Source organism: Xiphophorus hellerii, chromosome 7, assembly GCF_003331165.1.
Source record: "Xiphophorus hellerii strain 12219 chromosome 7, Xiphophorus_hellerii-4.1, whole genome shotgun sequence".
NCBI lineage: Eukaryota > Metazoa > Chordata > Actinopteri > Cyprinodontiformes > Poeciliidae > Xiphophorus > Xiphophorus hellerii.
In genome coordinates this window covers 2,157,413-2,170,981 of record NC_045678.1, presented here as the reverse complement: position 1 = coordinate 2,170,981, position 13,569 = coordinate 2,157,413, and the positions used below count along the sequence as shown (strand labels likewise).

General features: G+C 41.4%; 1 protein-coding gene across 4 annotated transcripts in view; it reads right to left on the bottom strand.

Moving 5' to 3' along the window:
- Window positions 1–13,569, bottom strand: part of raph1a (Ras association (RalGDS/AF-6) and pleckstrin homology domains 1a) — a 71,044-nt gene that overhangs the window by 17,798 nt on the left and 39,677 nt on the right. For 3 of the 4 annotated variants that reach the window (XM_032567151.1, XM_032567152.1, XM_032567153.1), the window contains 7 exons: window positions 11,926–12,060; window positions 11,735–11,843; window positions 11,475–11,617; window positions 11,146–11,379; window positions 10,795–10,947; window positions 10,494–10,655; window positions 6,013–6,087 (listed from right to left, as the gene is read on the bottom strand). In XM_032567151.1, the coding sequence (XP_032423042.1) occupies window positions 6,013–6,087; window positions 10,494–10,655; window positions 10,795–10,947; window positions 11,146–11,379; window positions 11,475–11,617; window positions 11,735–11,843; window positions 11,926–12,060 (1,011 nt within the window). The remainder of the gene's footprint in view (window positions 1–6,012; window positions 6,088–10,493; window positions 10,656–10,794; window positions 10,948–11,145; window positions 11,380–11,474; window positions 11,618–11,734; window positions 11,844–11,925; window positions 12,061–13,569) is intronic. The other variant, XM_032567154.1, reaches the window with a different exon arrangement.

Below are 13,569 nucleotides of genomic sequence, written 5' to 3'. Positions count from 1 at the left end.
TGTACATCAAGCTTCCATAAAAACTAAAATACTCCTACAATCATGTAGAAACAAGAAAAAACTGCTGCTATAGTCAGTTCTTAATTGTTTCCAATATAGAATGCAGAAAAAACCAAAAAAACCAAACTGTTTTTATCCCAACCATAGAAAACTAACTCTTAACTGTTGCTCAATGTTATTCCATATCGCATGTTTTCCTAAGATCGTGCAGCTCTACTTTCAGTGCTGCTGCTGCTTTATGTAACAACTTTAGAGTCAACATGTTGCTGTGATAGTGAGCTACACTTGTAATCACATCTTTCCTCAACAATGTCACATCAAAACTGTTTAACAGGATCTGTAAAACACAGTTCATTGACTTCGGCACATTTATTTCAAAATGTTTTAGTTTGTAAATATGTGTATATATATATATATATATATTTAAATATTTGTCCTGTTTGAAATAAAATTCGGCTGCTGATGTGGTTTTGCACATCTTGGTCATTGCTCTTCTGTTTACACAGCCAGCCATAGCTTCCATCTTCTCCAGCTGCATCTCACATATTCAGCTGACCTACATTATGAAGCTAAAATTAGATTCTGTCCAATAAACATTCAGCTGCCTTTGAAGTCGAGAGGAATTTGCCCCTCTTCAGCTGTTGTCGGCTGAAACAGAGTCGGCTGATGTGAATCACCGAATGCTGCAGAAGCTTAAGTAGGCCAGCAGTGTGTGTGAGAGGATTGTAGTTGCTGCAGAGGCAGTGTAACACTGACACAGAAAGAGTATGTTAAATGTGGAGCTACGCTCACACGCCAGCACCCTGAAGTCTCTCTAATGAGAGCGGATAATTACACTGTCAGCCTAATCACGGCTGCAGGAATTAGACCGACCCCGAAGCTCATAATCTGCCTGCAATCTCGAGGTCCATTGCAGCCCTGCCCTCCCCTCCCCCTTCTAATCTGGCACCATAAATTGAAACAAAATGATGGATTTTTTTCTCTACTTTGACTCATGACATAAACTGCTCTCAGCTTGTGATGCAGAGGAGTCAGAATTACTGGAAGCAGAAAGAGCAGCGAGACGGCGATCTGTGGCTTGATCCAAAGCAGTAAAAGCTGGATTTAAAGCAAATGGATCTTAGAAGGACGACATCAGAATAAAAGCATTTGTTTGTGTTTGATGAACTGGGCTATGATCCAGAGCCAGCTATGGACTAGGCTCTAACAGGTGCAACACAGTGCAGGTATGATTTAGTCATACAATAGGAGCAACAAGCTGTGTTGCTTAGGAACATCCTTTTTGCTTCACTGCAAAAACACAAAATCTTATCAAGTAATTTTGTCTAGTTTTTGGAGTAAATATCTTAGTTAAGGTGAAATAAGACAAACCTAATCTATAAGTAACTTTTCAGATGGTTATGGGAGCATGCATTACATCAATGATTACTTAATATTGATGAAAAGGACTAGTTCCACTGGCAGATTATTTCACTTATAACATGGGAAAAAATGTCTTGTTATAAGTGAAATAATCTGCCTGTGGAACTTTTCATCAATATTAAGAAATGATTGGCTTAAAACAAGTTCATATGTCTGACTGAAAAGTTACTTATAAGTTAGTTTTGTCTTATTTCAACTGAACTAAGATATTTGCACTAGAAACTAGACAAGACTACTTGGTAAGATTTTGTGATCAGGTTAATTGAGAAACATTTTTTTCTCAAAAAGGAAAAACCTTTGAACTTGATGGAATACTACCTGCCAGATGCTCTCTCTGTGTGTGTGTGTGTGCGTGCGTGGGTGTGTGTGTGTGAATCTGTATGTAATGCTTTTGGGAATCACCACCGTTTTCTCCAAAGAGGATTATCCTCACACCTTTCACACATTTCTGTGACGTCCAATCATTCTGCCTCCTCTGTTGCTCATCCAATCACATCGCAAACAATTTTGATCCTATCAGAACAAAGCCTGCTGACTTACTTCGATGCTGAAGGAAACTTTTGCCCCTTGGCTGTTCTTAACAGCTGTTGGCTGTTAAGAAGCCAACAGCTTCACCTTTAGAGCAGCTGAGTGATCACGGTCGCTTTTGCAGCTCCGCATGGGGATTCACTTAGATTAATCTGAACTTAATCTGGCATCACAAGTGCTCTGAATTAGAAAAATTAAAGTAGAACGTTGCTTGTTGCTGATAGGAGAGTCCGGCATCTGCCAGCAAACAGAGAACAACAACAAGCATCACAATAAGCAGCAGCTAGTCCCATTATCTCCACTGATCTGCATTATCTTCAACTTTACCTGCTAAGCTTCATTACTGCCACTGGCTCAGATCCAGGAACCGATGAGGTTACTGCAGCGTATGACCAGAGCACAGAAGCAACAATAAACCGAGCACTGAGGTCAAACATCTCATCCCTAATTACTGATGAAGTCACTGGATTAATGCAGCTGCTGAGAGAAACCGTCAACTAAGGAAAATGACTCCCACATTGGTGACCCCGGCCTGACCAAATGTGGAAGAGATGAAAAGTATTTGTTTTAGCTGCTTTGATGAGGTGGCGGTGGCAGGAGTTCATCCTGTAATCAAAGGGTTGTCAGTTCGAATCCGGACAAATTGTTGTGTCCTTGAGCAGGACACTTCACCTGCTGGTGGCGGTCAGAGGAAACGGACTTTCAGACCATTCCAAAGATTTTTTCTTTGGTTTCTGTAAAATGAAACATTTATTTAGACAAAGGTAAGTACACTAGTGAACCATTAGTGAAAGCCCACATGACACTATATTAGACAGGGTTCTGATTAATTCCCAATGTTTGAGTTAAATGGAGGCTCACCAACTGATGTATTTAACTCAGCAGCTGAAACACACTGATCCTGGTGTGATGTCATCAGTCATGATACCAAACAGAGAACCATGGACCTCGACCAATCCTGTTTAACCTTGGAAACATTTTCCAGATGCCTGACAGTGCCACATGCATCTGTCCAAACAAACCGTCTTAATTCTTGCATATAAAATCTGAGGTTCTTTTTCCAACTACTTCACATACTTCTACATCATTTTCCAAACATCCATATGCTGCATGACGTGATGAAACAAACTTGCTAGATTTTTATCCCCAACATTTGCTGAGATCATGCCACAGAAGCAGCTTAAATGGTAACAGGATTGCATTTATTGTCCACAAGACCTCTGAAGCAGCAAGTTCACACACACACACACGCACGCCCCCACCCCCACACATGCAATATAGTGTGTGTGTAAGTCCATTCTAAGACTTAGAATTTGATAGCATTATTTTGATAATAAACCCCAAAAAACTATTACTTCATTTTTAGGTGCATGTATGGCATTGCCTGCAATGCACAGCAGTAATAGTACCAAACATAAATATTGTTTTTGAAATGGGCATCTTCATAACGCTTTTTACTTTAAGAAGTGATCTATACCACTAAACTGCACACAGTAACCGCATTTAATCAAACGTTCAAATTTACTGATATTTATTGATGTTCTTGTGGAACCATGGAGAAAAAAATTGCAACACCAACATTTCTGATCATACTATCAGTCTTTTTTTATTTACAATCAATAACTGAAGCTTATAACAATAATGAAACAAAATTCTTATCACATTTTTTAAAATCATTTTTATGATAAATGATAAACGGCACGATAAATGCACAATCCTACTTTCCATTTATTTCTCCAGCCAAGCTCAGACTCTACACCTAAACTTACTTCACACATTAACTCTGAACCTGACCCTTAACCACTAACCCTTGACCCCTAATCCCTAACTCTTGACCCCCAAGCCAAAAGCAGCACCACTACTTGTGGAGCAGTGGATCTCCGCAACACATAGTTTGTGTTAGGAAAATCGTCCCTACAATGTATCAAATACAAGGCCACACACAGATTTAAAGGGCTTTCAGTGTTTAAACTTACCTGCTATTGGTTCATATTTCAGTTTATAACAATCATCGTTACAAATTTATTACAAACCTTACGGAGAAGTGTGATCACAGAGGGAGTGTCCATCACTGAACCCTTCTGTCTGCCTCTATTGAACTTCTTAGTTTTTAAATTTTGAATACACTAAAAAAAGATATTACAGTTTGTTTTCAATGTCCAATATTAATAACACAAAACTTCTCCTGTTTTCGGTCAGGTAGGATTATTAAAAATGATTTATATCATCTAAATACCAGAATCACTGTAGAATATTTCAGAGAATGTTTTTACCACTTTCTTCAAAGTCTAAACTTTACAAACATTAGGATCAGTACGCCTCTCTACTATTTTAAAGGCCGGCTGATGATGTCATGGCTTTCTAATCTTCTGATAGGTTAATACACAAACTCTGACTGAATTGCTATCAGAGTTCAAGACAAAAATAAATTCTGTGTCCCTGAGATGAATGCGTTTGCCCCAAGTCAACCCCAAACAAAAGTAAAAAAACCTAAAAGTCCTGTACTGACACGGGCTGAAAGGTCAGTCAGAGAGGAAGAAGCCATCACTGAAAAGGCCACAAAAAGAGAGATAACAATTTAGGACCGTCATGTGTCATGTGATCTGATAAAATAATGAAGAAAAAGCCTGAGAACACCATCCCACCTATAAAGCATGAGAATGGGAGCATCATGTTGTGGGAGACACTGGTGGTCTTCACAAAGCAGATGTTACCACGGGGTAAAGGCATCAGGTTTAGATACATCTGAAGACATTAAACAGGAAGTTGAAGTTTGGCCACCAACTTCAAAGTGAACGTTCTGGAGTGGCCATCACAAAGTCCTGATCCGAGTTGAACCAGTCTGAGTTGAACCAGTCTGACCCGGTTCCACCCAGTCTGTCAGGAGAAGCGGGTCACACTCAGAAAACTGTTATGAGATCTAGAGATCTGGTTCACCTAAGTCATGCAGTTCAAAGGCAATGATAGGATGGGAAAAAAAGTAACGAGAAAATTAATTTTTCTGGGATGTAGCTAATCAAAATTATTTTTGATTAGCTACCACTAGTAGCTAATCAGCCACTAGCCACTAGTAATCATTACTAGTGGTGGGTGATAGATACTTTAAGTTTTATCACTATATTTTATGGTACTATTGTGATAGCAATAACAGTGGTGATAAGAACTATTTATTATATTTTAACAAAACTTGTCTGACACACTAATTATTGCCCCACTAACATAAATAGTGCTGTTGGAAAACATCCCCATGTGTAACATGATTGATTTCTATGATCAAACTGCAGACAGTGACTGCATTTAATTAGATTTTGTCATTAAAGAAACAATGGAGAAAATAGTGAAACTAGAAACAGTCTTTTTTTAATATTCATTTGAATTTATTGTGACAAACATAAATCTGAATTCTTATCATAATGGGACACGTATAATGATAAATGATAAACAATGCGATAAATGTTCACCTTTAATCGTTACAGACCTCAAACTGGAGAAGTTTGGTCAAACTTATGTCACACAATGACAACAAAACGTTTGCTGCACAGCAGACACCTGCTGTTAACTGTGGATAAAACCAACATACTGATTATGATTGCTAGCTAGCTGTTGATTAATCTGTACAACTCCGGTGTGATCACATCTCTCACACACTCTGCAGCTCTGTGAGCAGGCAGAGCATTAAAACACTCTAAACATGCACGTCCAGTTAACTCAGGCCATCCCACTCCCATCAAACCCTCATGCTTCATAGAGACGAGCTAAATGGCCTATTTCAATCAAAGCAATCCATCAGCACAGAACACACACTCTGTGCTTAAAGGAGATCTACACACATTTGCATTATGCGGGTTTAACTGAAGTATCACACAGACACACACAATGTGGAGGTCTATGACAGAGGGACAGGTCAAAGGACAGACACACACCACACTGGACCAGGCTGGGGGGAGAAGGAGTGTTGACATGCTCTTAATGCATCATGCAGGAATCAAATAGGAGGAAAAGTTGGGAGGCTGGCATGCGAGAGGAGAGGAGCATGGTTCAGAAGTGAATGAAGAGAGTCACCTTGGTCAGCAGGTGGGGGGGCTTTCCTGCAATGTTTCTCAGAATCAGAGAGGTTTCCCTGTCCAGATAGGAGTGCTTTAAAGAGACACAGAGAGTTCCTGTGAATGAACGGGGCCACCTGATTGGCTGGGTGAGGTGCTTTGGAGCAGAAAGCTGTGTGGTGAGCAGAGGTCAGTGGAACCGATGGAGTGCTTAGAGAACTGAAACCAGTGAGGAAGAGAATACAGGGCTGGTTCGCCTGCAGAATGGAACAGAAACGTTAGGTAGGACAGAATCAGAGAACCCACGGGCAGAACCACTTCCTGTCTCTCAGGGACGCTTCTATGGAACGCGAAGTTTATTAGTCAGAAAAATTATAAGCTAATGGAACACCAACCATTTGACATCCTTAGCGGTGAGCCTGAGGCAGTGGGGGCAGTTACCCAGGGCAGCATTAGTAAGGGAGGGTGCAAAAGAACCAGATCGACATATAACTTATCTGTCAGTTGGACCTTAAATTAGTTTCCCATTGCTTTAAAGCTGTAGCATGTAAACTGTATTAATATTTTTTAACATATTTTTTTTATATTATTATTATGCAATGACTGTATAAGACAGGTAATCTATGAAAAAATTGAGCTCCTCTGCCTTCTCCCAGTGCTCCCAGAACCACCGGCAGAAATACACCATTCAGTCAGAAACAGCCAATCAGAGCCAAGAGGAGGGTCAAGCAGTCTCACCCTCTCCCTTTTGCTCTCTGCTGCACTGCAGCTGCTTCACCACAACAGAGTCTGCCACCAATGCTAAGGCTAGTTGACATGGCCAATGATGATGGAGGATAAACTGTTTTCCTGTAACAGTAAATTGTTTCTCTGCCACTAACATATCGACCAGCGTACATGAGACTGACTGACAGCACTGCTGTCATATTTCATAGCTAGAAAAAATCCAGCTGTCAGGATCTAGAGGATCTAGACTTTATCACAGACTAGCTGTCTCATACCATACTGTCACGGCATAGTGAGAGTTTTAACAAAAATGTAAAAGATATATTGTTTTCTAAAAATTACATACTGCAGCTTTAAATAGCACTTTTGGAGGCTTTAACATGGTAAACATGGCAATCCTACTGAAAAGTTTAGGCCTGTTTTCTCATTGAATGCCAACATTCAAATAGTCATACCTTGATTTTTTTTTCTCTCCGTGTTTTTGATATCAGTAGAAAGCTGCAAATCCACACTTTCAGAATCTGCAACTTGAAATGCCCTGAGGGAGACTTCTTCCTGATTTTCTCATGACAGGACACACAACGTATAGTTATTTATTTATGCTATGATGGTGAGAATAGCAAAGAGAACCAGTGGTGAAACAGCTTTTTAAAAATGTTCCAAGTTAATGTCCACTTATATAAGCTGACTACATTTGTCTTTTAACCATCTGAGATTTATGTTTAGTTTTCAGACACTCGCTTTTATCTTTTTTTTTTTAAGCTTCTGCTTTGGCTTAAATCACTAGACACCATTTAACAGAAGGTATTAGATTTCTCTTGATACACACAGATTAAAACTCATATTCAGGTCAAACACAGATCCTCACACTGATGTCACAGTAAGATTTTCCCTCCAGGAAAAATCTGACTGCCCCAATTTACTGAACTCTAAACTATAAGCTATTTTTAGGAAGAAAACTGCCCTTTTATTAAGTATTACATTGTCTAAAAATTAATAAAATGGGATTTTTCTTTTAAAAAAGAAAATAAATGGTATAAACTCTGTCTGTTGTGAACAACAGTCAATGCAGTTGAAATATTTTTGTTAGTTGACTTTTATTTTCAAAACAGAGCAAATGGAGTGAGGAGTTCTTTCAAAAGGAATGATAGGATGAAAAGTTTGACTGAACGGTGAATGTTAGCTGATGGTTCAAATCTCGGCTTAAAGTGTGTGTGTGTGGGGGGGGGGGGGGGAGGATCACAATTAGCATGTCCTCCCTGTTAACGGTGAGTGTGTTTATGTTTGCTGTATGTCCTATCAGAGGAAAGGAACCTGAATGCAATTACATACTACACTTCTCAGATATTCTTTGCAAAAAAAAATGTAAGAAATAAAACTATGAATCCTTCACTCTGGACTTATGCAATGTTTTGAGTGCTGTATGATATAGAATCCCAATAAAATAGTGAAAACTTCTCATTTTATTTGTCACAGAGAAGCAGGAAGTGACGGCAGAGAGCCTCGCCTGATTAGAGGCCTCATTCTCCGGGGATATTCCCAGAAGCCTCTCTGGGATCCAGCGCGTCCCAAACTCTGGTTATTTTCTGCTGGCCTTAATTGGAAATCAGAGCGAGAGCGCCGAGGACGGAGCAGTTTCTAATGAGCTGGGAATGTCGCTACGGCAGGACAACATTCCCGTTCATGATCCTCTTGCTTTGCTTCATCCACATCCCCTTCACTCCCTCTATTTATTCCCGTGTTTCCTTCCTGTGTTCATTTTCTCATCTCTTGGACTCACTGTTCCAGCTGAGCCGTCTGCCCCCTGTCCTCCCTCTCCGGTTGTGCAGCTGAAGCCGCGGTCCAGTTGAACTCCATGACCGGAGGCTCTAAGCTGCTTTCCGGCTCGCTGAACCCAGATGATGCTCAGCAGCAGACGGCCTCCTAAACCAAACAGCAACTGAATGTTTCCCTTTGAATTAATGAAGACTGCTTAATGAATTTAGAAAAACGCTCATCTAAGCTGGTTTAGCTTTGTGTTGACTAAATATCTGCTTTTAAGCTGGTTAGAATTAGACAGACTTTCTTTTTCATGTAAGGAAATGTTTCATTTTCTGTTAAATGTAAAGAAGTTTTCCAGCCTCACATGTAACAGGGAAACCAAAAGCTAAGAAGATGAAGAAAAAGCTATATTTTGTTCCAGTTATTCCAGCGGACTAGTCTACCATTTCCTCCTTCCAGCTGACTGGTTCACTTTAGTTCAGAACGTTTTGCTTAGATTTGCTGCTAAGGAGAAAGTCACAAGTCCAACATTTTTCCACAAACAAAAAAACCTGAAAGGTGCAGATTTGACTGAAAGAAGAAAAACTGAATGTCAATTATCAAGTCCTGCCACTGAATCTTTATTAAATTTAGGCTGTGACTTTGACTAGGCCATTGTAGCACATGTATATGTTTAGATTAGAAGCAGATTATGATCTCAGGCCTTTTGTGTTGAAATGTGTTACTGGTTTACCTGCTGCTGCTGTAAACCAGTAATTTAGATTGTTTTATAGTTGAGGGTATGAATTAAAAACGCTTTTCATATTTCCTAAGGACGTCTTTTATCTCTTTTAAAAGAGCAAATCTTTTTAACACTGACACACATGTTGAGGCAGCTTTTTATCTCGGTACATTACTTTATAGTTTTTATTTTTAATAGATTGAACTAATCTGCGGTTAGTTGTGAAGATTTTACCATGTGCCATGTGTCTTTGCCTCTGATCTGAACAGGCTTCTTATGTCTTTTTAACACTGACACAGTTGCTTTTAATTTAGTTCACTTCAGCAGATCTTCTTCTACTAAAGCTTTTATGATTGAATGGATTCCCAGCAGTACAGAGCTGAGAGAAAATCAAGAGTAAATATTAAACTAAATGGTAACACTTTGTTTGAATGGGTGTATATATGTAAGACTGACCTGACACTGTCATAAACATGACATAACAATTGTTATGAACATGAAGGAGTTTTCATGAATGTTTATGACTGTTGTCATGAAGTGTCATTTTTAATGCAAAGTTGCATTAAAAGTCCATTAATAGTGTCACTTCAAATAAAGTGTTACCAACTAGATAAATCTAGCATAAAGTGTCATCCTTCGTGTGGGGGTGGGCGTGTGTGTGTGTGTGTGTGTGTGTGTGTGGCAGAGTGCTCCAGCTGTTCACAGCTGTGTAATCCTTCCACTGTGGCGCTGCCAGCTCCTCATGGAGGAACTGAGAATCAGGAAAATGAATTCAGACCTTCAGGACCAAACCCATCCTTCATTTTTTATTTTTATTTTGGCATTCAACGTTTTAATCTTTTAATCAGTTTGACCCAGAATCAGAACTGCAAAGCTTTGTAATATTTATGAGACAATAAATGTTTTCATTTTCATATTGATTTTGTTTCATAGCGCCCCCCTCAGTGAGCTCGACTTATTATCAGAGACAAGGTTTAGTGAATGTGATAGTGATGCTGTCATTGTTTGGGCAGCAGGTGTCCATGCCTCCATCCTGTGAGTCATCCAGGCTAATGTGGCTAGCTAATCATTTTTATGAATGCTATTATTGCGGTGGAACCTAATCTGCTCCTAATCAGCTTGAAGTAATCCCAGTTTGCAGACAGGTGTCAGCGAGTCCTGCTGGTTAAAGTGAGTAAGAATCCGGACTGAAACGGAGTGGTGACTGCCTCAGCTACATCAGGATCAGGAGATCTCAGGCCCAGATTTGGACCAAACAGCAGGAGGTCCTGCCGGTTTGTGTCGGTCCGTACCTCTGTGTTGGGATGCGCCTGACCCGATCCCTCTGAAGGCTGCGGGTCGTCGGACTCGGAGCGGAGGACGCTGTCCAGAGAATCCATGGAGGACGCAGAATTGACAGAGATGCCGGACGCCGAGGTGACAGAGGAGCGGGACGAGTGGACGAACGACCGCACCTGAGGAGGACGAAACCAGAGAGCCGGGGGGGAGGAGGAGCACTGCTGTTAGATCTGCTGCTAGTTTTCCATGAGACTGTCTTCCTGTTATTGATCAGCTGATTGACCCACAGCTGAGCTGGCCGGAGGGGTTACATACCTCGTGCTCGCTGACCGTTCCCACTGACCCAGTGCGTCGGTGCTGGCGCTGAGAAGACCCTGGCCGTCGCACCGAGGCTGACGTGTACGAGGAGGCGGAGCTAAGAGAGTGGGAGGAGGTCTGCCGTGCAGCTTCATCCATGCTGAGAGACGCCTGAAAGAGAAACAGAGAGGAAAATATGATGTCTGGACAAACAAGATTCAGTTTATAAATATAAAACAGGTTTATGTTTTATGGACATCGTGAGCGACAGCTGGCAGCTTTAGGAATCATTTATAACAAACATACTTCTGTTGTCCTGTGGAACAGAAAAGCTGTCAGGTCAGAGTTACTATGGCGACGGGTCCAAACCTTCTCCAGCTGAGCCGTGATGTCGTCCAGGCTGAAGTTGGAGGCCAGCGGCGGTCGGCCCTGCTGCCCGCTCGGCGATCTGATGGTGCCGGCTGGAGACGCCCTGGTGCTGCTGCTGCTGCTGCTCGCCCCGCTGCTGCCCCCCCCACCCGACACGCTGTTCCCAACGCCGCCACCGCTGCCCCCTACTGACTGCTGTCTGCTGCTGCGCCCAGCAGGAGGCTTCTGCCGCACCTGCACGCAACACCAGAGCTTACAGTAGAAGCAAGCAGGCAGAATGATCGATGGATCAATGGGTCTATAAATCAATAAATCAATGCGATGGCCACCTTGGTGTCTGTGAGTCCCAGCCGGGCCATGCTGCTGCTGCTGCTGCTGGACTTGGTGTTGATGGTGCTGAGCTCCTGCTCAATGGAGGACAGGTCAGCCATGAGGGCGTTCAGGTCAACGTTCTCCCCCTGATTCAGAGCCTCTGCACACAAACAGCATGATGTGGGTGGGAGGTTTCAGCGGGAGTGGGGAAGCAGTGGTCAAGGGGGTAGATTGTAGAGGTCAGGGGGAAGCAGGGAGGACTGGAGCACCAACTCACCGTTAATGTTGTAGATGGAGAATCTGTAGGAGAAGTTTGCCATGTTGGTCTCCTGCCTGAGGGGGGCTTTCTGCTGCGGGGGGCATTCTGGACGGCCATCATCCAAGCTCTGAACACACACACACGAGTGTATGTCTACATGTCATACACATGTAGACATACACCGTCACCATAGAAATCCAGCTCCGTACTTGTGTGAGCTTGTCCAGCTCTCCCAGCCAGGCTCCAAACATTTTATCCAGGTCCTGGTCCTCCTTATCGCTGTCCTCCTCTTCCTCATCCTCCTCCCCCCTCACCTCCACCTCCTCGTCTGAAAGCTGATCCATCTGAGGAAGAGGAGGAGAGTAAACAAAGACTTTTAGAAACTATCTTTCATCTCCATCTAGTGGTCAGTAATGGGTACTGCAAATAAGTCAAACAGGGACTTTGAATTTTGGGGAAAAAGATGTTTTGTTACTTATGCTGAGGCGTACTGAAGCAGCGTTTATATTTGACTGACAAATCCCAGCTGGATCTAATGTTTCACTTTTCCTTTGGAAAAACTTCCAGTTGAGCAGAGCGGCTAACTTTACATTCAGTCAACTCTTGACAACATCTGAAAGCACTGATCACACTAGTGGCAAAACATTATTCTGAGAAATATCTCTCTCTGAGGCTGGATATCAACCACAATTTAATCACCAATGTCATGTTACAGGCAAGAAAACATTTCCGATGACAAGGAACACTGCGTTATAAAAAGACAATCAAAAAATGTAACAACTGCTAAAGTTTTGAATCATTAAATTCCTTTCATTTAGACTTTGAAAGACAAAAAATCTGCCTCTCTAATTCCAACTTGCCTTTAAATGCAACACCATGGCTTCATATGAATTATTAGGATTGGGGTTAGTGAAACAATGCGACATGGTTTCAAGGTTATTGTAAAGCCATAATCTCATGTGATGGAAGCCTACTCTTCTTGATTACAAAAGCAATTCCAAGGTCACCGAGCAGGAATGAAAAACCAGCAGACCATCTGTTGTCCCATCAACTGACAACACAACCTGTTACAGGTGGCTGCTTCAGTCCTTAGTGTGAGTCAACAGAGTTACTGTACATCTGTAGTTTCTTCATCTGGTCTTGAAGGAGGTTATCCAGGACTTGAAATCGGTCCAGTTTTATCCCACTAAAGCATAACAAAGTGTGTTGACTAGTGAAACTACATCAGCATTACCGGTTCTATCCAGATGGTGAGCTGTACAGACTTCAGACTGAAGTTAAACTGTTGTCGTAGTTCTTTATTTTAATGACTTCCGACTTTATCTCACAATATGAACAGGAGCCAGATCTTTGTAACTTTTGAACCACTTGGACCAGGCGGAGTTCTTGAGTCTAAAAATAGTCTTCAAAACATGATTCATAACAAAGAATCATAGAAGCCAGAACAGATTTAAAGGAACAGTTCAGATTAATGAGGACAGTGTGTTTATGTATCCACCCTGTGAAAAACTCAACACACACCCATGGGGGAGAGACACTGTTCCTTTGACTGATGATAGCAATAACCATCTTCTTCCTTCCTTCACACACACACACACACGCACCCCCACACGCATATAAACAGAGCCCTACTTCATTTTTCATGTAAAAATTTCATACTTCTCTATACTCAATTTTCCAAATTTTTTAATCCTCTAGCTTAATTTGAAAATATACTAACGTACCATATGAATGAAGAAGAAAGGAAGGAAGAAATAAAAGAGAGAAGGAAGGAAACAAAATGAAGGAAAGTTACAGGTAAAAATGTAAGGAAAGAAACATGGGACACAAGCAACTGAAGACAGAAATAAGAA